The 24,348-nt window shown below is 41.7% G+C and overlaps 1 protein-coding gene across 1 annotated transcript in view; it reads left to right on the top strand.

The window, feature by feature from the left end:
• Positions 1 to 18,489, top strand: part of RET (ret proto-oncogene) — a gene marked incomplete at both ends in the record, with an annotated part of 117,502 nt that extends 99,013 nt beyond the window's left edge. The window contains 7 exons of the mRNA XM_083364185.1: positions 178 to 392; positions 511 to 633; positions 2,944 to 3,014; positions 9,429 to 9,566; positions 12,266 to 12,365; positions 15,430 to 15,577; positions 18,338 to 18,489. Coding sequence (XP_083220311.1) covers positions 178 to 392; positions 511 to 633; positions 2,944 to 3,014; positions 9,429 to 9,566; positions 12,266 to 12,365; positions 15,430 to 15,577; positions 18,338 to 18,489 — 947 coding nt within the window. The remainder of the gene's footprint in view (positions 1 to 177; positions 393 to 510; positions 634 to 2,943; positions 3,015 to 9,428; positions 9,567 to 12,265; positions 12,366 to 15,429; positions 15,578 to 18,337) is intronic.
• Between the last annotated feature and the right edge of the window lie 5,859 nt (positions 18,490 to 24,348).

Below are 24,348 nucleotides of genomic sequence, written 5' to 3'. Positions count from 1 at the left end.
CAACGGAGAGGATCACACTTCTGAACGCGCGACGTGTGAAACTCAAATAAACTTATCTTGGTGCAAACTCAAAAATAAGGACCTTGCCAAAAAAAATTTTTTGCAGGCGTATCTGTTGAGGGCAAGTTGATTGAACTTCTGATTCCACCCCCACCCCACCCCTTTGTTTGACCGCAGGGCCTTTATACTTAATAGTGGAGTACGCCAAATACGGCTCCTTGCGGAGTTTCCTAAGGGAAAGCCGGAAAGTGGGACCCAGCTACATGGGAAACGATACAAACAGGAATTCCAGTTACCTGGACAACCCAGATGAGCGGGCCCTGACTATGGGCGACTTGATCTCCTTCGCGTGGCAGATCTCCCGCGGCATGCAATACCTTGCGGAAATGAAGGTAGGGGATGGGGCTGTCCCCCTTCACGCCCACCCTGTTTCTACGGCCTTTAACCTTTGTGAATGTGAATAAGAAATGCTGAATTCTGATTGGTTCCGTTCCGTTTCTTTCTCCCCAGCTCGTTCACCGTGATTTAGCCGCCAGGAATGTCTTAGTAGCCGAAGGGCGTAAAATGAAGATTTCTGACTTCGGTTTGTCTCGAGACGTTTATGAAGAGGACTCGTACGTCAAGAGGAGCAAGGTGAGGCAGGCAGTTATTGATTCCCGCGGGGATCCGCTGATCTGAAGGGTCTGCAAACAACCGCGAGGAAGTATCGGGACTTAGAACGGCGAAGGCAGTGGCTAGCGGAGTGGCGCTCCATTTTTAGGGCCTTTCTCGGTCAGAATTGTGGAGCCAATCGCTGCAGTTCTTAAGTTAGTCACACGCTTGTTAAGTGAAACGGGCTCCCCCATTTTGACTATGTCAGGTGGTCGCAAAAGGGGATCACGTGACACCCCCCCCCCGGCACACTGCGACCGCCATAAATGTGAGTCGGTTGCTGAGCGTCTGAATTTTGATCCTGCGACATGGAGGTGCCGCAGCGGTCGTAAATATGAAAACACGGTCCTAGTCGTTACTCACGGAAAGATTGCAAGTCGAGGACTCTCTGTACAACATTCTGAAAAGGATATTCTACGTTGGAAAAAAGCTGAACGTAGGTGGCTATTGCTGCTCTTTGGGAAAGCAATAAAGACAATAGGATTAGGGTTTGGTTTTTGTTTTTTAAATATTTTTAACCTGGGAAGACAAAAAAAAAAGACATGTCAGACATATGTAAGACAATGTCGTGTGATTTTTTTAATTTTTTTTTTAATTCTACCCTTACGATATGAAGAATTCGAGATCCTTAGCCAAAATTAAACCCAGGAAGATTCAGTGACAATAATAAAAAAAAAAGAAATTACTTGATAGGAGGCATAGTTAAAATGATGGGATTTTGCTGCCGTCAGGATCAACTGTGAAAGAGGATCAAACTCTTCATATTGTAACTACTATCAGCTAGGGAAACATGAGGTGGTTCAAAAGGTTGCCGGCTCAGGAAAAACCCAGTAAAATACGTCCGTCTTTCAAGAATGAATGCTTCACGGATATTTACAACAGATATTTCAGATGAGGTGCAATTGTTGGGAACGTCCCCAATGAAAAGCCCAAGGAAAGGTTTTATTATTCAGAGCCAAAACGAAGATATTTGATTCTGGACGGAAGAGAGATAACAATTGGGGTGACTCGTGGTAGATAACAAACCACTGTAGACTTTCTGTGAGTAAGTTACAATAACAGATTGCTAACAGAGGCCTTGAATTTTAACTTTGCTGTTGTTTAACCTGTTAATAAGGGACGCGGTGGCTCAGTGGGCTAGGACGCTGAGCTTGTCGATCAGAAGGTCGGCAGTTTAGCGGGTCGAATCCTGAGTGCTGCGTAAGAGAGTGAGCGCCTGTTACTCATCCCAGCTTCTGCCAACCTAGCAGTTCAAAAGCACATAGAAATGCAAGTAGAAAAATAGGCACCACTACGGTGGGAAGGTAACAGCGTTCTGTGCGCCTTTGGCACCTAGTCATGCCGGCCAAATGACCATGGAGACGTCCTAGGACAAGCGCTGGCTCTTCGGCTTTGAAACGGAGATGAGCACCGGCCCGTAGAGTTGGAAACGACTAGCACGCATGTGCGGGGGAACCTTTCCCTTTCCCTTTTAACCTATTAATTGTTTTTCCCCCTCTCTTTTCTTTATATATATATACTGTGTGTGACGGGTCAAATTGGGTTGCAAATAGGTATAGAAGATTATAAATGTCGGACCTGTTTTGTAAAGGGGGGACAGCTAATACTGTTGCAGTATATTTGCCAGTGTTCAACGAGGGGGTATAATATCCTGCCTCAGATGGTGGCAAACGTCAAATCCACCTTTTTTCCTCCTCCTATTTTCCCCTCAACAACAAGCGATTAGAGCTGAGAGAGAGGGACTGGCCCAAGCTGGTTTCATGGCTAAGGTGGGACTTGAACTCACAATGTTCTGCTTTCTAAACTGGTGGCTTAACCACTAGTCCATGCTGTCTCTGTGTTTCAACAGCAATGGGATTTTTTTTTTTAAAAAAAAAAGAAAATGTATTACAATTCCAGAAGTTGGAGGTGCTCCATCACTGGAGGCTTTTAAGAAGAGATTAGACAGCTGCTTATCCGGAACGTTCTAGGGTCTTCTGGTTGAGCAGGGGGCTGGACTAGAAGACCTCCAAGGTCCCTTCTAAATCCGTTATTCTGTTTTCTATCAATTCTTGTAACTACGTAACCAAGGTAACTCTGCATATCACAGCATATGAACCTTGGCTGGGCCCAGTTAGCGCAACTGGAAAATCCATCATCAACTAACTCATCTCTGAGAAAAAGCAATGAGAAAAGCTGAACGTGAGGGATTTTTTAAAAAAAAGAACTGTTTGCCAATTGTGGCTTTAGAAGTAACGTTCAGATGTGCTTGCAACAAGTAAGATATATCTATATATATTTCTCTTCCCGTAGGGTCGAATACCTGTAAAATGGATGGCAATAGAGTCTCTCTTCGATCACATCTACACAACCCAGAGTGATGTGTAAGTTGAGTTGTGCTATCGTTAAGTGGGTGTCTTTATTTTATTTATTTTATTTTAATCCCATTTATATCCCGCCCTTCTCCGAAGACTCAGGGCGGCTTACAATCTAAGCACAAATCAAATGTGCTTTAAATCCAAGCAGTAGCTCCGTGGGTGTCGATGGTGTTTGTTGCAAGAGAGACTTTGTGCTATCCTTGGGGCATCATTGCATAAATGGCTCAAGATGTGTCATTTGTGTCATGACGCGAACATTTGCAGACGCTGAATGTTTGCCCCGTGTTCTGAATTGGGCAAATGACGCAATTCACGTGGTCTTATATTGTGATGTCATGCTTATAGGATATCATTAGAGTTATCTCCCGGGAACCTGTCTTATTCCATATTTGTCTTACAGAAAATGGCAGCGCTGAAAGAATACTGACCTATAGACCATTCGCTATTATTTTGTACTGATTTTTTCCCCCAACTGATAACAGATTTGGATGGGACCTTGGAGGTCTTCTAGTCCAACCCGAGATCATTTCAGACAAATGGTTGTCCAACCTCTTGTTAAAAAAACTTCCAGTGTTGGTGCATTCACACCTTCTGGAGGCAGGTAGTTCCACTGGTTAATTGTTCTAACTGTCAGGAAAATTCTGCTTAGTTCTAGTTTGTTTCTCTCCTCGAGTAGTTTCCATTTGTTGCTTCTTCACCTTGCCTTCAGGCGCTTTGGAGAGTAGCTTGACTCCCTAATAAGCCCTAATAAGCAGGCATCTACATAGAATGAAGGCTATTGCTTAACACATTGATTTGTGCTTTAAATTGTAAGCCGCCCTGAGTCTTCGGAGAGAAGGGCGGGATATAAATGGGATTATAAAAAATAAAAAAAATAATGTATGGCCTTCGTGCCTGACCTATCGCATGGGGAAAAAATACCTTTCCATGACAAGTGTGCAGGTCTTCTTTCAGAACTTACAAAGTTTATCTATTTCTGTTTGCTGGCTACAACCCTTGAGTTTCTTCCCCCCTCCTCCCCCCCCTTACAATTTCTTTGAGAATCCATCACATCTTCGGTGGAGGATCTCATGAGCTTCAGGAGCCCACTTTGAGTCAACTGCAGTGAGGTTAAGGGGATAAATAGGAAGACAGGGCTGGATCCGAGTGCTAAAGAAAACCAGATCATAATACATCTTCAGAGTTACAGAGTGTTCTCAGACAAAAGGAAAAAAAATGAAGGATGTTCAGCCGTGAACACTTGTGCTCCTACTGAAATAGCAGGGGATGAAGGAACCACAGACCGTTGGGAAGTAGCCAACTTTAACTGAAAGAACACAAAAATCCCAAAGCGATGACAGAAGCCTCACAAATTTAACCCAACTGGGTTATTTAATAACCATTTACTTGGAGACACATCTCCAGCAAATGTTAGCCTGTCCATATTTCGGTATGTCCGGAGGCAAAAAAACAGCAGATAAACAGTGATAAGGGTATCAAATAAATTTGATTATTTAGAATGGTTATCCATTAGCCCTGCTCACTGGAGGTTTTCAAGAGAAGATGGGACAACCATTTCAGGCAATTGGCTGTCCAGTCTCTTCTTAAAACCCTCCAGGATTGGAGCCCTCACAACTTCTGAAGGCAAGTTGTTCCATTGATTAATTGTTCTATCCGTCAGGACGTTTCTCCTTAGTTCTAGGTTGCTTCTCTCCTTGATTAGTTTCCATCCGTTGCTTCTTGTTCTGCCTCTGGTGCTTTGGAGAATAATTTCACCCCCTCTTCTTTGTGATAGCCCCTTAGATATTGGAACACTGCTAACATGTCACCCTCTTAGTTCTTCTTTTCATTAAACTAGACATACCAAGTACTTCTACCTATAAATCCAATGCATTTTTTTTAAATTAAATGTTTGTGAGCTTCTGTACAGTTTCCACCCACCGAGGAAGAAGATTGATCCTGGACAAAGAAGAGATCCGTTTATGATTTGCAATTACCATATTTTCCAGCGTATAAGACGACTTTTTAACCCATGAAAATCTTCTCAAAAGTTGGGTCGTCTTATACGCCGGGTCGTCTTATATGCCAGAAAATACGGTACAAAGTTCTTTAGCTGCACTGGATTAACCTTAGATCTGATCCAGCAAAACAAGGCCCACTCTTCTTCAGTGTTGTCTTGACAAATATATAGGGCTGCGGCAAATAAGTTTAAGGTGTGCATGGAGAATGGGTAGAATCAGTTGGTTGAAACCACTGGTAGAACTACGCTTCTGGGCATCTGTTTTTGTCTCATCTGTGATAATGAGGTTCTAGACCTGGTTGAAGCGTGATTTCTGACGTGATATGAGAATCACGATAAATAATTCTACCAAGCTCTGAAGACTGAGGTTAAGCAAAATGTTGATAACATCTTGGCTGTTTTTCTGGAGACGATATTTGGTCTCCAGGCTGTTGGTTTCTCCCAGATGGACATTATTAAATAGTTAAAGTTGTAAGGAAACTAACATAGTCCATAAATGGCATATTAGTGACTATACTTGACTTTAGAATAGTGCGCACACACTAAACCTGATAGTGTTTCACACTTGTTCCATTTTGCCAACATAAGCAAGAGAAATACTGTTGAAATGCTGGGGGAAAAACCAGGAAGATCATAAGACTGCTGTTGGGAAGTTTCCAGCGCTCCACAAGGATCAAAATTCAAAGTATCTATTACGTCCAGTGGTAACGCAGAGAGACGTATTATTAATTGAGGGAGTAATTTCATATCTTAAGGGAATTTTAAATCACTATGCTTATCTCAGGTCTATCTGCTTGTTTACTAGTCCTGGCAGAAATTCCCGTATTTAGCAACCTTGGAAGAAAAGCTCAGCTAAATATACCATTCAGAGGTAACAATTGATTCTAATCACTCCATTGTAATTCACATTACAACAGAGTTTCTTTTATATCCAAACAACTTGAGAAGCATTTCTCTGTGTTTGTATAATTATCAAACAAATAATGTCTCTTCTCCTACCCCTGACGATTTGTTTCCCCCCAGGTTTTGGCACAATACTGACTTGCTTTAAATGCTGTGCGTTACAAAGTAGTTTTTGGGGGGAAAAATTCCTTTAAGCTTCTGTATTCCTGGGCTTATAACAGAGCAGAACTAGCCGAAAAGCACTTTTTAAATTCGTTGTCACAGCTAACGAATTGCTTTGTAACTATGTTACGCTACTTCTCACTTACGGCATTCTAGATTCAAGAGCCGTGAGCTTTTTTCTCTCACAGTGCATGAAGCAACACAAAGCGAAATTTACTCGGACCATTCTGCGCAAACTCACATAGACAAAAAGAAATAGAATATTTGTTTATTAATTTTTTTACTTGTGTATTTATTTCATCGTCCTTCTGTTGTTGTTGTTAGTTGCGTAGACGTGTCCGACCCATCGCGACCCTATGGACAACTTTCCTCCAGGCCTTCCTGTCCTCTACCATCTTCTGGAGTCCCTTTAAGCTCACGCCTACTGCTTCAGTGACTCCATCCAGCTACCTCATTCTCTGTCGTCCCCTTCTTCTCTTGCCCTCAATCTTTCCCAGCATTAGGCTCTTCTCCAGTGAGTCCTTCCTTCTCATTAGGTGGCCAAAGGATTTGAGTTTTAGCTTCAGGATCTGGCCTTCTAAAGAGCAGTCAGGGTTGATCTCCTCTAGGACTGACCGGTGTGATTGCCTTGCAGTCCAAGGGACTCGCAGGAGTCTTCTCCAGCACCATTCTAGCCATGGTCTATCCACTGCAGAATGAAGGCCTCTTCCGCGTGTTTCCAACCGAGACGGTCCTGAGCTTCTTTTGACCGGTTGGGTCCGCCATACTTGCCGATGTCATCACTCCATCTTGTTTTCGGTCTCTTTCGTGGACGCTTTGGATCAAGCGGGATCCATTCCAGGACTGCCTTGGTCCACCTGCCCTCAGTTCTTCGTGCTGGGTGACCAGCCCATTTCCATTTCCGTTCTTTGACTCTCTTGATGGCATCGTACGCTTTCATTTGTCCTCTAATCCATGTTCAGTTTTTTTCTATCTCGTCTTGCGGTGCCGAGCATGTCTCTTTCCATGGCTCTTTGTGACAGTTTTGTAGCTTTGGGTCACTTGCGAGGTTTAGTGTCCCATGTTTCACTGACTTATGTTAGAGCAGGTAGCACACACTGATCCAAAAACGTTTCTCTTTGGGCCCAGGTGGAGGTTGTTCTTGAAAATTACGCTTAGCTTGCCGAATGCTTGCCGACCACATTTAACACGCCATTCAATTTCCTTTATTGTGTCACCTTTCATTGAGATCCGTTGGCCAAGGTGTATGTAGCAGTCTGCTTCGTCCTAGTTCTTTTCCAGACAATAAAGGATGTTCTTTCTTTGGTGAATTTATTCAACATAACCTGGCCTCTTTTTCAGGTTTATTTTACGCCAAATTGTTCTCCTGCTTTGTGGAGCTCTTCTCTATGTCTTTGTAACTCTGCTGGGTCTTGTGAGAAGAGAACAACATCATCTGCAAATCTGAAGTGATTTAAATTTCATTCATTCATTCATTCATTCATTCATTCATTCATTCATTCATTCATCAAACTTATTAACTGCCCGTTTCCTTTCCAATATTTTATTTAGAATATTGCATTTTCTAAATTTAAGAAAAAATGCAAATGTGCTTACGTAAATAAACCTTATAGGGTCAGCCAAAGTTCCATTCGTTTTGTTGGAATATGTAGGAAATAAGGTTCCCGGGCTATCCATTCAAGATACAGCTGGGAGAAGCGTTTAAAAAATGCTTAAGGTTAATGCTTCTTTCTTATTTGTAAAAATAATTCTAACCAAAAGCCAGCTTGCCTGTTAAAGTAATGAAAGGTAAAGGATCGAACTATGAAGAGGGTACTGAAATTCAGTCATTACTCTGGGAATTGTTCCAGTAAATCACCTTTTCTCAGCTTAATGTGGTTTAAAGTATTGTAAAAGGGAAAGGGTGAGAAGAAATAGTACAGATATGCAGGGGTTGCAGTTAAAAAGGGAGGTAAAATTCAAAATTACTGTGTGCGAAGACAGTCCCCCTCCCCCCAGAAAGAAATATTTGGGGGAATATTAAATAGGCAGAATATTATATTTCCCCAAAGGGATAATGGAAAATCTTAGGCAGAAACCCACCCACCCCAAGTCTATCTGCCCCGAGCAGAAACCAGGTCTGTAGAAATGCGGATTTGAGAATCCTGGATTTGAGAAAGACTGGAGCCAGGAAGCGTAGAGCTGATGGGATTAGAAAGACAAAGATCCCTAGAATCAACAACCCCTCACCCAAAAAAATCCGACACAGGTCGTAGTCATCAGCCCCAACCCCAGGGAAGCAGGATATGACCTTTGGGACATAATAGGATTAACCCACCACTATCATCTCTACATGGGGCTGCCCCTGAGGACCACTCGGAGGCTTCAGCTGGTGCAGAATGTGGCCGCGCGAGTTGTGATGGGAGTTTCCCGATACTCTCATGTAACACCTCTTCTCCGCGAGCAGCATTGGCTTCCGGTTGCCCTCCGGGTGAGATTCAAGGTGCTGGTGATGACCTATAAAGCCCTAAATGGCATGGGTCCGGATTACCTTAGGGAGCACCTGCTGCCAGCATCAGCTTCCCATCGTCCTGTACACGGCCATAGGGAGGGCCTCCTTAGGGTTCCACCGGTCAGGTATTGCCGGCGGGTGATTCCCAGGGGGATGGCGTTCTCTGTGAGTGCACCCGCCCTTTGGAACGAACTGCTGATGGAGCTTTGGACTGCCCCCGACCTTCGTTCGTTTCGCCGAGACTTCAAAACTTGGTTGTTTGAATTGTCTGGCCTGGACTGAGGGATTTTAAGTTATATTAATTAAATAAAATAATTAAATTAAATTAAATTAATTTTAATTTTTAATTTTTAATGTTATCTTAATTGTGGGCTGTATTAATTTAATTGTATTTTATTCTCTCTTTTTGTATTGTTTTTAACTTGCCCTGTGCACCGCCCTGAGTCCTTCGGGAATAGGGCGGTATGTAAATTCAACTAATAAATAAATAATAAATAAATAATCAGAATGCCAAAAAGGTCACACTCAAAAGCTCAGGTCAAAGTTCATGCCCCGGGAACAACTCCAAACACAAAACCCCAAAAAGGTATAAAAACCCACCCCTTCCGGTTACATCTGGAAAGAGCCATCTTTCTGCCTGACTCTCCTCTTCCATAAACCACACCCTTCTTTCAAATCCCGTTGCCACTCAACCTTTGACGGTAAGAAAGAAAGAAAGTTTGGAAAGCTGGCAAGAAAAATAGAACTTCTCTTCAGAAGGATTTGCCCTCAGTTCTTTTGGGGTGTTGTCCAAGGTTTCTTTTGACCCACAGAACGAACTGCTTCCTATTTTTTTTTTAATTATTCTTCCCCCCACCCCTCTTAGGTGGTCATTTGGAGTGCTGTTATGGGAAATTGTGACCCTCGGAGGTAACCCATATCCAGGAATTGCTCCAGAGCGGCTCTTCAACCTCTTGAAAACAGGTTATCGAATGGAAAAGCCGGAAAACTGCAGTGAAGAGATGTAAGTAACCTCAGATAAGCAATGTTGCTAATCAGAAGGATTATATCCACCCCGTGAAGGATTACATTTCGCTATTTTCTCTTAGATTTCTGCATGTTGGATAAACACAATCATCCATAAGGGGGGAGGGGCTCTCCAGTTCATCATGATGACATCAAAGACAGATAGGGGGCTGGAGGCTCAAACATATGAAGGACGGTTGCAGGAACTGGGCATATGGCTAGTCTAGTGAAGAGGAGGACCAGGGGAGACATGATAGCAGCCTTCCAATATTTGAGGGGCTGTCACAGAGAGGAGGGGGTCGACCTATTTTTCAAAGCACCCGAAGGCCAGATAACTCTGTTATTCTATTCTATTCTATTCTATTCTATTCTATTCTATTCTATTCTATTCTATTCTATTCTATTCTATTCTATTCTATTCTATTCTACTCTACTCTATTCTATTCTATTCTATTCTATTCTGCTCTGCTCTGCTCTGCTCTACTCTACTCTACTCTACTCTACTCTATTCTATTCTATTCTATTCTATTCTATTCTATTCTATTCTATTCTATTCTATTCACTCTACTCTACTCTACTCTACTCTATACTCTACTCTACTCTACTCTACTCTACTCTACTCTACTCTATTCTATTCTATTCTATTCTATTCTATTCCCTCTATTCTATTCTATTCTATTCTATTCTACTCTACTCTACTCTACTCTACTCTACTCTACTCTACTCTACTCTATTCTATTCTTTTCTATTCTATTCTATTCTATTCTATTCTATTCTATTCTATTCTACTCTACTCTATTCTATTCTATTCTATTCTATTCTGCTCTGCTCTGCTCTACTCTACTCTACTCTACTCTATTCTATTCTATTCTATTCTATTCTATTCTATTCTATTCACTCTACTCTACTCTACTCTACTCTATACTCTACTCTACTCTACTCTACTCTACTCTACTCTACTCTACTCTACTCTATTCTATTCTATTCTATTCTATTCTATTCTATTCTATTCTATTCTACTCTACTCTACTCTACTCTACTCTACTCTGTTCCTGTTCTACTCTACTCTAAAAAGGTAAAGATAAAGATTCCCCCGCACATGCTCATCTCCGTTTCAAAGCCAAAGAGCCAGCGCTTGTCTGAGGACATCTCCGTGGTCATGTGGCTGGCATGACTAGACGCCAAAGGTGCACGGAACACTGTTACCTTCCCACCGGAGTGGTCCCTATTTTTCTACTTGCATTTTTACGTGCTTTCGAACTGCTAGGTTGGCAGAAGCTGGGATGAGTAACAGGCGCTCACTCTGCTACGCGGCACTCGGGATTTGACCCGCCAAACTGCCGACCTTCTGATCGACAAGCTCAGCGTCCTAACCCACTGAGCCACTTCTCTACTATTCTATTCTATTCTATTCTATTCTATTCTATTCTATTCTATTCTATTCTATTCTATTCTATTCTATTCTATTCTATTCTATTCTACTCTACTCTACTCTACTCTACTCTACTCTACTCTACTCTATTCTATTCTGCTCTACTCTACTCTACTCTACTCTACTCTACTCATTCCATATTCTATTCTATTCTATTCTATTCTATTCTATTCTATTCTATTCTATTCTATTCTATTCTATTCTATTCTATTCTATTCTATTCTATCATCTGCCAAGGACATCAGTCAGCTCCTTGGCTTCTGCTGTTTTCTGGATGCAATATACGTATGGTCCGTAGCTGCCAAGGTTTCATTCTAGACAATTACTCAGTCTCCTCTTCAGGGAGAATCTGGGCTTGCTATTGCTATTGCTTCTACCACATCTGGACTATAAAATTCAGAGAAACACTCGGTTGACAGGAAAGAGGTACAGAAATGGCCATCCAGGATTTTGTAGCACAGATGTGGCCCTTTTGCAGGAAATACTCTGTGTGTGTGTATATTCTTTGAATCTCCCTTGGACGTTTCTCGAAGACCACCAGCAAATACCGCGTCCTTTTGCTTTCTCCAAATGAAAGCGTAGAACTAATCTGAGATGAGAACCGAACCAAGGAAGTCCTTGTGTAAAAAAAAAACACCCCAAAAGTATGAATTCATTGAATTAAGGCATTTAACGAAAGTCCCATGTACGTATGTGTGGAGAAATCTATTGGATTTGTCCTAAAGCTTTTTTTTTTCTGAAAAGGTCATAAAATAGACAAGAAAAATTGAAAAAGATACAGGATGGAGACTTGTGATAGCTTATTTCACGGGGTGCCACATTCCAGTAGATTCCAATACCACTGTCACAAAACCGACAAAAAAGAAATGTTGCAATCCAGGAATTATTCTCCTCCCCCTCCTCCTCCTGCTTGCAAACCCCATCCCCTATTTGCACTGCTGATGTTACCTAGTTGGGTAATGAAACATCTGCAAGAAAGCAACCAAGTTCAGAGAGCACCAAGGACCCCACAATTTTTTCCTTCCTTCCTTCCTTCCTTCCTTCCTTCCTTCCTTCCTTCCTTCCTTCCTTCCTTCTTTCCCTTCCTTCCTCCTCCCCCTGCAAACCCCACTCCTTTCCAGCCCTGATGATGTTACCTAATGGAGTAATGAAACGTCTGCAAGAAAACAAGCCAGCTCAGAGAGCACCAAAGACCCCACAGTCCTCCTCCTCCTCCTCCTCCTCCTCCTCCTTTGAAGTTTCAAACTTTGCTTGTTTTCTTAAAGGTACAATTTGATGCTTCGCTGCTGGAAACAGGAACCAGATAAGAGGCCAACATTTTCTGAGATCAGTAAAGAATTAGAAAAAATGATGGTGAAAAGCCGGGTAAGGATCTTACAAAATCTATTACCGCTACATAGCTATGTGTGTGTGGGGGTGTGTGTGGGGGGGGGTGGGGGTGTTTGGGGGGGGTTGATGAGTAAATCTCTCTGTAGTGTCTTTATTTGAAGAGAACTTTGCTCAAGGAGAGATTTAAAAGAAAGGCAGGCAGGGAGAAAAGCCCAGGTAATCACATGTGATCAGATGTGCTGCAGTTATTTAGATTAAGAAAACATTTGAGGTCAGATGGAAGGGCAGAGTGCAAAACGCTTTTGTGTACACACACACACACACACACACACACACACACACACACACAGGCTCTGATTGTAGTAATCACATATCATAAGTTTAATTTAAAGGAAGTGTAACTAGAAACACAAGTTCATGAAGAAAAGGATATCTTGTGTAACGTAGCATCACCTTGGGCAACTTTTGGAAATAGGAAATGTGAATTCAGCCCAACAATGCAGGCCTCATAGCACTAGCAGGGGAGGAAAGGAAAGGAAAGGAGAATTAAGGAAGGAAAGGAAAGGAAAGGAAAGGAAAGGAAAGGAAAGGAAAGGAAAGGAAAGGAAAGGAAAGGAAAGGAAAGGAAAGGAAAGGAGAATTAAGGAAGGAAAGGAAAGGAAAGGAAAGGAAAGGAAAGGAAAGGAAAGGAAAGGAAAGGAAAGGAAAGGAAAGGAAAGGAAAGGAAAGGAAAGGAATGGAGAATTAAGGAAGGAAAGGAAAGGAAAGGAAAGGAAAGGAAAGGAAAGGAAAGGAAAGGAACGGAGAATTAAGGAAGGAAAGGAAAGGAAAGGAAAGGAAAGGAAAGGAAAGGAAAGGGAAGGGAAGGGAAGGGAAGGAAAGGAAAGGAAAGGGGATATCATACAAAAACATGAAATAAAATAGCAGTATGTCAGAGCATGCACAGTCTTATGGCGCTGAGATAACCCAGGAGTAAATACAGTAAACAGTGGTCTATAGTAAATGGTGGTTTATCTTACACTATCTACAATATCACACACCAGGAACAATATACATATAAGTGGTAATACAGCAAACTCCAGCATACATCAGTTACAGCAGGAAACGAAAAAGAGAGAGATACTCCAGCAAAGCCTTCCCTTTCACACTCAGGCTCTTAAAGGGATACAGACCCTGCTGAGTCACTCCTATCGTTGCATCATCCACCTTACACTACATTACATCATTACATAAATTAATACCTTGACACAGTATCACCCTTCTGTACCTCCTATGTGATAATAAAGCCCTCACCAGCTGCTACAAGAAAATAAATCCCCAAACAGAATCAACATAAACGTAAAAGAAGTTCTCAGGAATAAAACTCAAATAAACTCTCCTCTTGGGGAAGAAAAAAATTGAGAAATTGCCAGACGTATTTTACAATGGGGTTGGTGCAATTCTGCTGATCTTGGGATTTCCCCAAACTTGCAAATGGCTTTCTTCTTTCTTATAGGATGTGCTGAGCACTTACAGCCTTGCTTTGCTATTTTAATACAGTGCAATTATATTAAGTTTAAGTTGTAAGTTTATTGAATTTATATACTGCCCTTTTCCCGTAGGACTCAGGGCAGTTTACAAGGTATTTAAAAACATCCATACAAAAGTTAAAAACAATTAAAAATAATTAAATCTGATCCCTGAAAAATATAAAACCCCCAATTAAAAACTCTCAATTAAAAACTCTCAGCCTGGGCCAGAAAGCTCAAAGAGCCAGGTCTTCAGGTCCCGGCGGAATGAACGAAGGTCGGGGGCAGTCCTAAGCTCCATGGGCAGCTGGTCCCAAAGGGCAGGCACACCCACTGAGAAGAGATTAGAAGATCATATCTTGCAAATAAGACTAAATCCACATTACGTTGAGGTGTGATGCGATCACGTGATAGTCATCTGATCTGTACCAGAACTGTTAGCGAAGGGTTCAAATGAATGCAAAGCATGTTATTTGCTTTGGGGGGGTGTTTCCCCTGCCTCCAAATCTGTGCATGAATTCAGTGCTTCTGGAAAAAAATTTCCATAATTTCACACCAAGTGTTACACAGAGAGACTTCTGTAGCAAATTGATGAACCATTCTCCTGAGAGAACAAGATATAATGCTGGGTGTAAATGCTGTAGGTTTCTTCAGGAGATCCTTGCCAGACCCATGATATTAACATGTTGGCAGGGAATGCTACCTAAATTGAGGAAAACTGGAGAACTTCAGCAGGTATCTAAGGAAACATGGAATGGGCCGATTCCAAGGAAATATATCTCCAGGGCTGTTGGTTTTCCAGACGATAGAATATTCTGAATCTATCTATAAGAGCATTGGTGGTGCAGTGGTTGGAATGCAGCATTGCAGGCTAATTCTGCCAACTGCCGCCAGTTTGATCCTGATCGGCTGAAGGTTGACTCAGCCTCCTATCCTTCCACCCTTCCGAGGTCGGTAAAATGAGGAGCCAGATTACTGGGGGCAATATGCTGACTCTGTAAACCGCTTAGAGAGGGCTGTAACGCACTATGAAGCGGCATATAAATCTTAAGTATTACTGCTCTTGATTCAGCCTTCCATCTTTCTGAGATTGGTACAATGAGGACCCAGATTGCTGGGGCAATATGCTGACTCTGTAAACCGCTTCAGAGAGGGCTGTGAAACACTGTGAAGCAGTATATAAGTCTTAAGTGCTATTGCTATTGCCATCCAAATTGAGTTTTTACTTGAAAATGTACAACAAGGCAGGGAAGGGAGCCAAACCAGGGAAATAGCTTTGAATCGCTGCAAGAGATCTATAGAGCCTCCAGGGAACCTTGGTCTATCCCAGGAGTAGGCAACTTTGGCTCTCTTAGGACTCAGGCACTTCAACTCCCAGAAATCCTGAGCCAGCATCTCAAGGGGAGGCAAGGAGTCTAGGGAGATTCCTGTATTATAGGCAGAATGCAATAAAGTAGCTAGCTTGAACTCTACCCATCTGGATCTGGTTGCTTGTGCCTGACAAGTTTTGCTCCTTCAGGATGATCAACTTGACTCGAACGGGAGAGCCAGAGGCCTCTGTCCTTAACCTTTTTTCTCTTTTATCGGCTTAGGACTATTTAGATCTGGCCGCTTCCACTCCTTCAGACTCTCTGCTTTACGACGATGGACTGTCGGAAGAAGAGACGCCCCTCGTGGATTGTAATAACGTTCCCCTCCCTCGAACTCTTCCTTCCACATGGATTGAAAACAAACTCTATGGTAGAATTTCACATGCATTTACTAGATTCTAGCCACACACCAACCTCCCAAAACTGATTTTTCTTCTGCACTGTCCTCATCACTCTCTGTAATGCCCTATCGAGTATTATTTGTTGGGGTGAAACCAATCAAACTTTGCTTGGCAAGTTTTTAACTCCCTCTCCCCCCTTCCCTTTTTTTTTCATTTGTCACTGTCAAGTTCTGCCATAGGCTGTTCCCTTAGCCGCTTTTACAGCTGTGTTCAACAATTACTATATATATATATATATATATATATATATATATATATATATATATATATATATATATATATATGTATGTATGTATATATGTATGTATATATGTATGTATATATACATGTATGTGAAAACATGCAACCTATGCATATGTATATGTATGTATATGTATGTATGTGTGTATATATATATATATATATATATATATATATATATATATATATATATATAAAATAAAGGGAACACAAGAAAAGACATCCTACTATTAAATACAGTACATTGTGTTGTTTAAGTGTTCCCTTTATTTTTTTGATCTATATCCATATATACTGTATACATATATATATATATATATATATATATATATATATATACACACACATACAGTATATATGGATATAGATATATGTAGTCTAAGAAAGACAAAAATCCTAGAATCAGGGAAGCATTCTCAGGGGAACTTTAAAAAAAGTATATGCTGGCCATTATCCAATTAAAAATTATCCTTTTGTGTACGTCTGGGGTTGGAGCATTTAAACCCTCCCCCCCCTTTTTTTTTTTTTGAGGTGGTCTCTTCTTTTTTCAGCATCACCGTTTTTTTAACCGCTTCAAAGTTTGAGTTGATCCTCTCCATTTCACTGTTTAGAGTCCGCTCTTGTTTGGATTCGAATGGAGTCCACAATCAGCAATGTTGCCTGTGTATATTATGTTTCTGTACAGCCAGTGCCTGCTTACTGAGTAACAGGAGTTTTTTTCCAGATGGATCTGGGGTGGGGAGAACTGAAAGGCTCAGCTGAAAGTGTAGGAAAGTCACCACTGCTGGATAGAGAATTGTTGAGGATCCCAGTGAAAACAACCACTGCTGTTTTCACATGCTTTTGGGGTGTTTTCCCCCCCACCCCTCACGAAAATGTTGGCCTCTACACCCTGTTTTGAATGTGGTTTCAAGTGTCTTAAGAAGGGATGTGCTTTGATATTGTGTTGGTGAGATGGACAGTAAAGACAGATCTTGCCAAAACTCCTACATTTTGATCTCCTAATTAAACGTTGCACGTGCCATCAATGCCTTGAAATGACTTTAATTCAAGCCATGCCTTTCAATTTTATTTGCCACACTGAGGTGCTTTAATCCCGGATCCCCAATTCTCAAATTCCTAGCCGGGCACTTAAAAACAATTTTCATGCGTAGTTAATCCTGTTTTTGAAATCTCGGATTTTTGGGGGGGGAAATGGGCGAGAATTTTTCAATGGTCAGGATTAGAATTCCCTATAAGATACTTGACTTAGTGGGATCAAGGAATTGGGCTGGGTACTATAATTACCCCTGCCTAATTCCAAAAGAACTACGAGCACCTTACAGTTTTTTTTAAAAAAGACAAACATTAAATTAAGCCATTTACAAAAAGCCAGAATAGAGTTTTTGTTTATATACGTTTTCAGTGGCCTTAAGGAGTATGTTCCGGGCTCTCGAACATATTTATATACACTTTTGTGTGTGCATGTAAACACGTACATATGCACGTGCACACACACAGACACACAAACACGCAAATAAACCTTCCTTCCTTCCTCTCTTGGTGAGATGGTCAGTGTCTGATTGAATCACGCACGCAGAGACTTTAAACCTTTTTTTTTTTTCAAATTGCGAGATTTATTCTTGCTTGCGCCACTGCAAGAACCCCGCCCCCCCTGTGTTTTTGCATTCCCCTAAAAATATATCAAAAGGGACGCGGTGGCTCAGTGGGTTAGGACACTGAGCTTGTCGATCAGAAGGTCGGCAGTTTGGCGGGTCAAATCCTGAGTACCGCGTAGCAGAGTGAGCGCCTGTTACTCGTCCCAGCTTCTGCCAACCTAGCAGTTCGAAAGCACGTAAAAAATGGAAGTAGGAAAATAGGGACCACTCCGGTGGGAAGGTAACAGCGTTCCATGCGCCTTTGGCGTCTAGTCATGCCGGCCACATGACCACGGAGACGTCCTCGGACAAGCGCTGGCTCTTCGGCTTTGAGTCGGAAACGACTAGCACACATGTGCGGGGGAACCTTTCCCTTTACCTAAAAATATATCATTCTCAGTTGTTGTTGTTTTTAAAGAGTTTCTTGACAGCAAACCCGTTAGCACAGAGGTCCCCAACCTTTTGGGCACCAGGGACCAGTTCCGTGGAGAGAGGCTTTCCCACGGACTATAGGGTGCGTGGTTTTGTGTGTTGCCTGCATCCCGCAGATGGGGCTTTGCTTGTTTGTGTGGACCGGTTGCTGGCATGCCACGGACCGGTACCGTTCCACGGGCCAGAAGTTGGGGACCCCTGTATTAGCAGTATGCATCCAAGTACCTATTTTTGTGGGTTTTTTAGCTTTGGAAAAAAAAAAAAACCCACCCCTTTTGAGTTTCTTGGCGGAAGGCGGGGGCGTCCACTTTGTCAATTGGCTTGCAATTTGCGAAAGGGAGTTTTGCCAAGGGCTTTTCTGTCTGCACGTGAAGTGTTGTTTCTTCAGTGCAGAAAAAATTATCTGTTTTCCATTTTTAGGCATGTCATATCCGAACTGGCCCGAAGAGAGCCCTGTTCCACTTGCCAGAAGCGACGGGCCTAAGGCTGTGTTTTCAAGATATGCAAATGATAGTGTTTATGCTAACTGGATGGTTTCACCCTCAGCGACCAAATTTATGGACAGAGTTTGATAGTTTTAACACTTGCTGGCCGGAAGGTAACCAATGCAGGAAGGAGACCCCCACCCCCACCCCCCACCCCCGTGTCCAAAGAGAGTTGATTGTCCCCCTCAGCTCATTCTTTGAATAGCCACAACCGGTCGAAGCAAACAGGCGTTCCTTCCCTGTACTTTTTGAAATTTACATAAGTTGAAATTTACTTTTTTTTTGAGTTTCTAAAATGTTTTCCTCCCCTTTTCTGATGGCGAACAGCGTGACGGACTTTGTCCCGCTCTTAACATCCTAAAAGTGGCATCCAAAGGGGTTTCAAAACAGGCTGAGATCTTGGTCACGAGGATATATAGTCCACGGCTGCCATTTTGGGTACCCTTGACCTCCCTGGCAGATGTTTTGTTTTTTTTAAAAACTATTTTAGGACCTATTTCTCCAAGAATTTCATTTAGATTTGATGCAGCCGCTGGACTCCTTCCGTAAGTGTTCCGAATAACGTCTCAGTCGTGGAACGGCTGTTTTACGGGGCGGTGAGCGAAATCCTGTTGTTTCACTATCGGCTTTTGTTCCATGTGGTCGTTGCTAAGAAAAGAAAAAAAAAGGCAAATTAGAGCAAGAAGCACAAAGTGAGAAGCACTTGTTGTTGTTTTTCCCCAAAACGCCTGAGCTCAATCTCGCATTAAGCGTTCAGATTGAATTGGCAGTAGGAAATTGGTTTGGCACCAAGAGTGATAATGGACCAAAAAACAGCATTTTGGAAACCTGTAGTAATAGTAGTCTTACTCTTCTGTGGTTATAGGAAAATAAGTGTTCTTTAAAAGAAAAAAAAAACACAAAAAAATCAGGGTTAAATTGTTCTTACCGTTAGCACAATAGAAAACTTGGCTATTTTATAAGCTAGAGACCTGATCTTAGACTACCCACCCAATATAATTTGTTTTCCATCGCATTCCTTCTGGTTGTTATCTTAACGTGGGCTCCAGATGTTTTGAACAAAACTGGCGCAAACAGAACCAGTTTAGTCTTGCTCCATAAATTTTGCTTTGTTCATCGAAAGCTTTTATTTCCGCCACCCATCCAGTACTTAACCATGGCGAATAAACTCCACACGCATAATTTGCCTCTGCAGTCTTTCCCTTCCCTCGTAGACCAAATTTCTGCCTTCCACTTTAATTCCATTTCAACTGTTACGGTCCTCAGTCTTTAGTCAATATTAACAAGGATTCTTCAGATCAAACTGTTGGAAAACCTAAAGCACCAGGCACAGATCCTCTGCGAGACAACTTTCATTGTTGGCCATGAAGAATTGACACTGCCTTGATGGTACACTATCATTATCTTCATATTCTATAGTCCAAGCCATGGTAAACCAGAAATCTTGGTTACATTAACCACCATTACTAACTGAAGACACATACATCGAGAGGGGAAAGGGGGCAAGATCCAGTTTGTGAACCAAAGCTAAGAGAAAATGAGTGTTGAGTTTGCATTAGCCCCAACAGAATCTTTAACTTATATTCCTGTTTTTGCATAAAACATGTGTGTGTGTGTGCGGTACACACTCTTTCGTCTCGTATTTAATCTTTACTCTCTGTGTATTTTGTGTTTTTTTTCCTCCTCCGTCAGGGTAGAGAAAAAAAAAGTCTAAGGTTGTTTGTCTTTTTTCCAAAGAGTATAAAAGCTAAAATAAACCCCAGAAGTGTTTTGTTTTTGTTTTTTTCAATTTTGGCACAGTGTTTTTGGAAGTGAGCTGACTTTTTACAGAGCCTTCTTGCAATGTGTAGCAAGGGGCGCGTTACATGATTGTATTTTATTTTATTTTATTTTATTTTATTTTATGTTATTTTATTTTGTTCATCATTTCACAATCTCTAAAGAATGCCGGAATGTGTGAATCCATCATTTTTATCCTTTTGGGATACCCTTGCGTATTCAAAATATACCAAAGCATTGCTCCCGTCTCTTTAGTTTTCAGCCGAGTAACTTTGTGCGTCTCCTTTACGTGTTCCAATTATTTCAGAAATCACGAGTCAGATTGCCAAAAAAAACCAAAAAACCAAAACCCATCATACAAGAGGGCTGAACACTTCCTTAGGATAACTTGGTTTCCAAATAAGCTACTTTTCAGATGAAGGAACAGGAGGACATTTCTGTTCTGTAAACTATTATATTATGCATTTGTGTTTACAAGGAAAAAAAATGTATCTGTGTACACAGATGTCTTAACAGCTGTCGGTATCCTGTAACACGCAGTCATCTCATAATAATAATAATAATAAAATATGTAAATGTCAAGAGTTTTAATAATTCATTGGGGTTGAGCAGAACTCTGTAGCGACTGAAGGGTCCCCATCATAAAATGGAGCCCTTGAGGAATTTAGCTACAATTGTCCAGTTTGGGCCCAAAGGAAGAAATTGTACACTACAGGCAAGCCTCGACTTACAAAAATTCATTTAGCGACTGTTCCAAGTTACAACAGCACTGAAAGATGTGACCTGTGGCTGTTTGTACAGCGCAAGAAATTGTGCCCTGGGAGGGCCACAATCACACACTGTGTGTTTCTGTACCCGAGTCAGCAGTGTTGGCTTTCAATATAAAGATGAAAGAAGGAATGTGAATGAAGAAACATCGATTATTTTCCCTTAATCTTGGACTTTTGAGTTCCTTCTTTTAAAAAAAAAAGCATACAGGTCCACGGCTTTTACCCAGCTTTTATGATTTTAGCTGTGGAGCAGCGATAAAGGAGTTTGACAAACCCAACACTGTGATCAGAAATAGCTGCTCTTTCTGCCATTGACCCATTGTCTTTTTCTATTTTCCATTGTCTGTCAACGTCCAGCTCAAGTAGCCAAATAAAAAATGCAGGATTATTATCATTTCTGAAAAGCTTAACTGTTTATTGAATACATGGCCTGGTAAAGGCAAGGTAAAACTTTGCTATGGGAACCGTCTGCTATCTTCTTCACACCTGCTAGAATGTCCTTGAAAGGTTTCCATACTGCTGACTTTCCTTCCGTAGAACTGGAAAAGTTTCGTTTCTCTGACTCACCCAGTCAAAAACAACACCTCTCCCCCCCCCCTTTTTTTTTTGTCTAAGGGCAAGGTGAAAACAGAGGGGCACGTAGCTGCCAAATTTTCATTCTTGACACGATCTTTAATTCAAGGCGTCCTCGCAGGTTATTTGCACTCAAAAATAGCCACCAAGCAGCCAGGTTTTTCCTCTGTCCGCTGTGGAAATTTGAAATGACATTTTTTTTAAGACAAACAGCAGCGTAACTGTAAAACCTGTGGATTATTTAAGAGAAGATTCTCAAACTTTTGCCCTTGGCAGCTACAGGGAGAAAATGAACATGTCATACATGCTATCTGAAAGGGGTTGTCCGATTATCTGTGGCCATAACTAAACAAGAATTTTCTAGAAGGCTGGAAGGAAAGCAGTTTGTGTCAGAATCTAAATCCAGGGTAAAGGGCCATGCCCAAAATATAAAATCACTCTTGATTACCTCTTTTTTTTTTTTGATTCAGCACTCATTTTACAGGAAGTCTTACAATCTAAAGAAGTTACAAGACAATTCGGCAAAAAGGGGAATCTAAATAACGTTGAAACAGTAAATTTTACCACAGGGCGCACACACACAAAAAGGAAGACACGTAGATGAAACAGTTAATGCACCTGCACACCCAGGCAAAACCACACATAAAGCACAAAAATGAGGAACCACAAATAAGGACGGCAAAACTGGGTGAACATAACTGCCCACGTTTGTTTATTTATTTACTTACTTACTTACTTACTTACTTACTTACTTATTTATTTACTTGATTTGATTTGATTTGTATACCGCCCTTCTCCCTAAGGACTCAGGGCGGTGAACAGTGACATAAATATCAGAATGCACAAATACAGATATTGAAAACAAATTAAACCCTAATTTTGCCCAAATGCAGAAGATAAGTTACCTTAAAACAATAATTACAACAGAACCCGTCAGACCAGACCGGATTGCTCAAACAGATATGTTTTTAGGTCGGTTTCATTTCAACAAAAATTTAAGAAAACTTTGACAAGCATTTCAAAAGGAGGCTTGTCAGCATTTCTCTCCTTTTTCAGGGGAGTACAAATTTTAGAAACATGTTTTGAGCATTCGATTGCGCTGTCCATTTTGGCTTGGCAAGAATAAAAAGCACGGCGGTCTTGGCCCAATTTATTAATTTCTGGAAAGGGGTTTCTGATTTGCTCCGGGTTTTAAAAACAGAATATAATAAATACATTTTTGCACTCTTTTTAACTGAATTTGCCGGCTTTTCAGAATTGTGGCGTGGTGGTGTTTTTGTTTTTTTTGTTTTTTTTTTGTCATGGTGGTTTCTTTTCAGCGGTCTGATCTTATCGTGGTCTGTAGAAGTATTGCTCTCTCGCTTAACTCCGTTTGGAGATGGAGAGTATCTCTAGTATTGAAACGTGGGTCTGTTCCTTTACTTCAAGACAGGTTCGAGACATTTTTCACTGCTACTCATGAAACATTCAAGAGAGGCTCCTACATTTATCTATTTATTTATTTATTTATTTATTTATTTATTTATTTATTTATTTATTTATTTTTAAAAAAAAACAGCTGAACTTTCCCAGGCTTGGAACCTTGTGTTTGTAAACAGAGAATATGTGCTTGGTTGCCATAGGGACGGTTGTAAATTAAAAATCGTAGCCTTGTCTTCAGTCAGATAGCCTTACATTTTCGTAGGAATTTCATCCCAGAAGCAAAATCCCACTACCATAGAAACAGCCCCGGTTAGCATGTGGCAGGACTGCAAATAAATAAATAAATAAATCACCATATGTAAGTAGGCATCAGGGGTGTGTGTGTGTGTGTGTGTGTGTGTCCCTATCCTCAGATCCCAGAAGCTGAGTGAATTTGAGGCCGGAGAAGGAAAGGCGATTTTATAGATTTATTATTATTATTATGATTTGAGGCCAAAGTGCTAAGAAATGGGGAAAGAGAGGAAGTCTAACAAAACAGAGAAAGGAATGGCTAGTTGTCTGCTGATATGAATGGTCCTGGGTACTCTCTGAGCTGGCTTGTTTTCTTGCAGATGTTTCATTAATCTAACTAGGTAAACAACATCAGGGCTAGAAGGGAGGGAGGAGGAGGAGGAGGAGGATGTTCTGTACCAGCCTGCTACCGGCCCTGCAGAAAAGGCAGGGACAACCCCTCCACAAATGGCAAGAGGCTGGTATTACGCCTGCCAAATTTATTACTACAAAAACAAACGGAACAAGACAAACCAAGAAACAGGAGCTTTAAGAAACACGAACTATCCGAGCGGTTGCCTTCAGCAAACCAGCCCTCCCCACACATTCCCCTTATATAGAGTTCAGGGCGTGGTTTCTCTCTGCCTCCTTCCGAGAAGCCCCATTGCCTTCCTCTGTTTACTCCTAATTGACTGCCTCCTGCATCGGGCGTCCTTGAACAGGGCCAGCTGTGGGTCATCTTCATCCACGCTGTCAGGCTCACACAGCTGGGTCTCCGTGGTGACCAAGTGGGAGGGGCCTGGATGAGGGCTATCATCAGCAAGATCTTCAACCCCCGTCAGCAAGGTCTTCAACACCCCCCTCCTCTGAGTCGTCTGACCCAACTGCCGAACCCACAGGCTGACCCTGAATCACAACAGAGGAGAACAATGACTTTGGGGTCCCCAGTGTTCTCTGAGCTTGGTTGTTTTCCTCCTCCTCCTCCCCCTCCTCCTCCTCCCTGCACACCCCACCCCCTACTTGCACTGATGATGTTACCTGGTTTGGGCAATGAAACGTCTGCAAGAAAACAAGCCAGCTCAGAGTGCACCAGGGACCCCTCATGTCATCTCTGAGCTACATGTATTCTCCT

The sequence above is a fragment of the Vipera ursinii genome (genome assembly GCF_947247035.1).
Source record: "Vipera ursinii genome assembly, chromosome: 5".
Lineage (NCBI taxonomy): Eukaryota > Metazoa > Chordata > Lepidosauria > Squamata > Viperidae > Vipera > Vipera ursinii.
The sequence above is the reverse complement of the archived record's forward strand: the minus strand, read 5'-3'. Positions and strand labels throughout refer to the sequence as shown.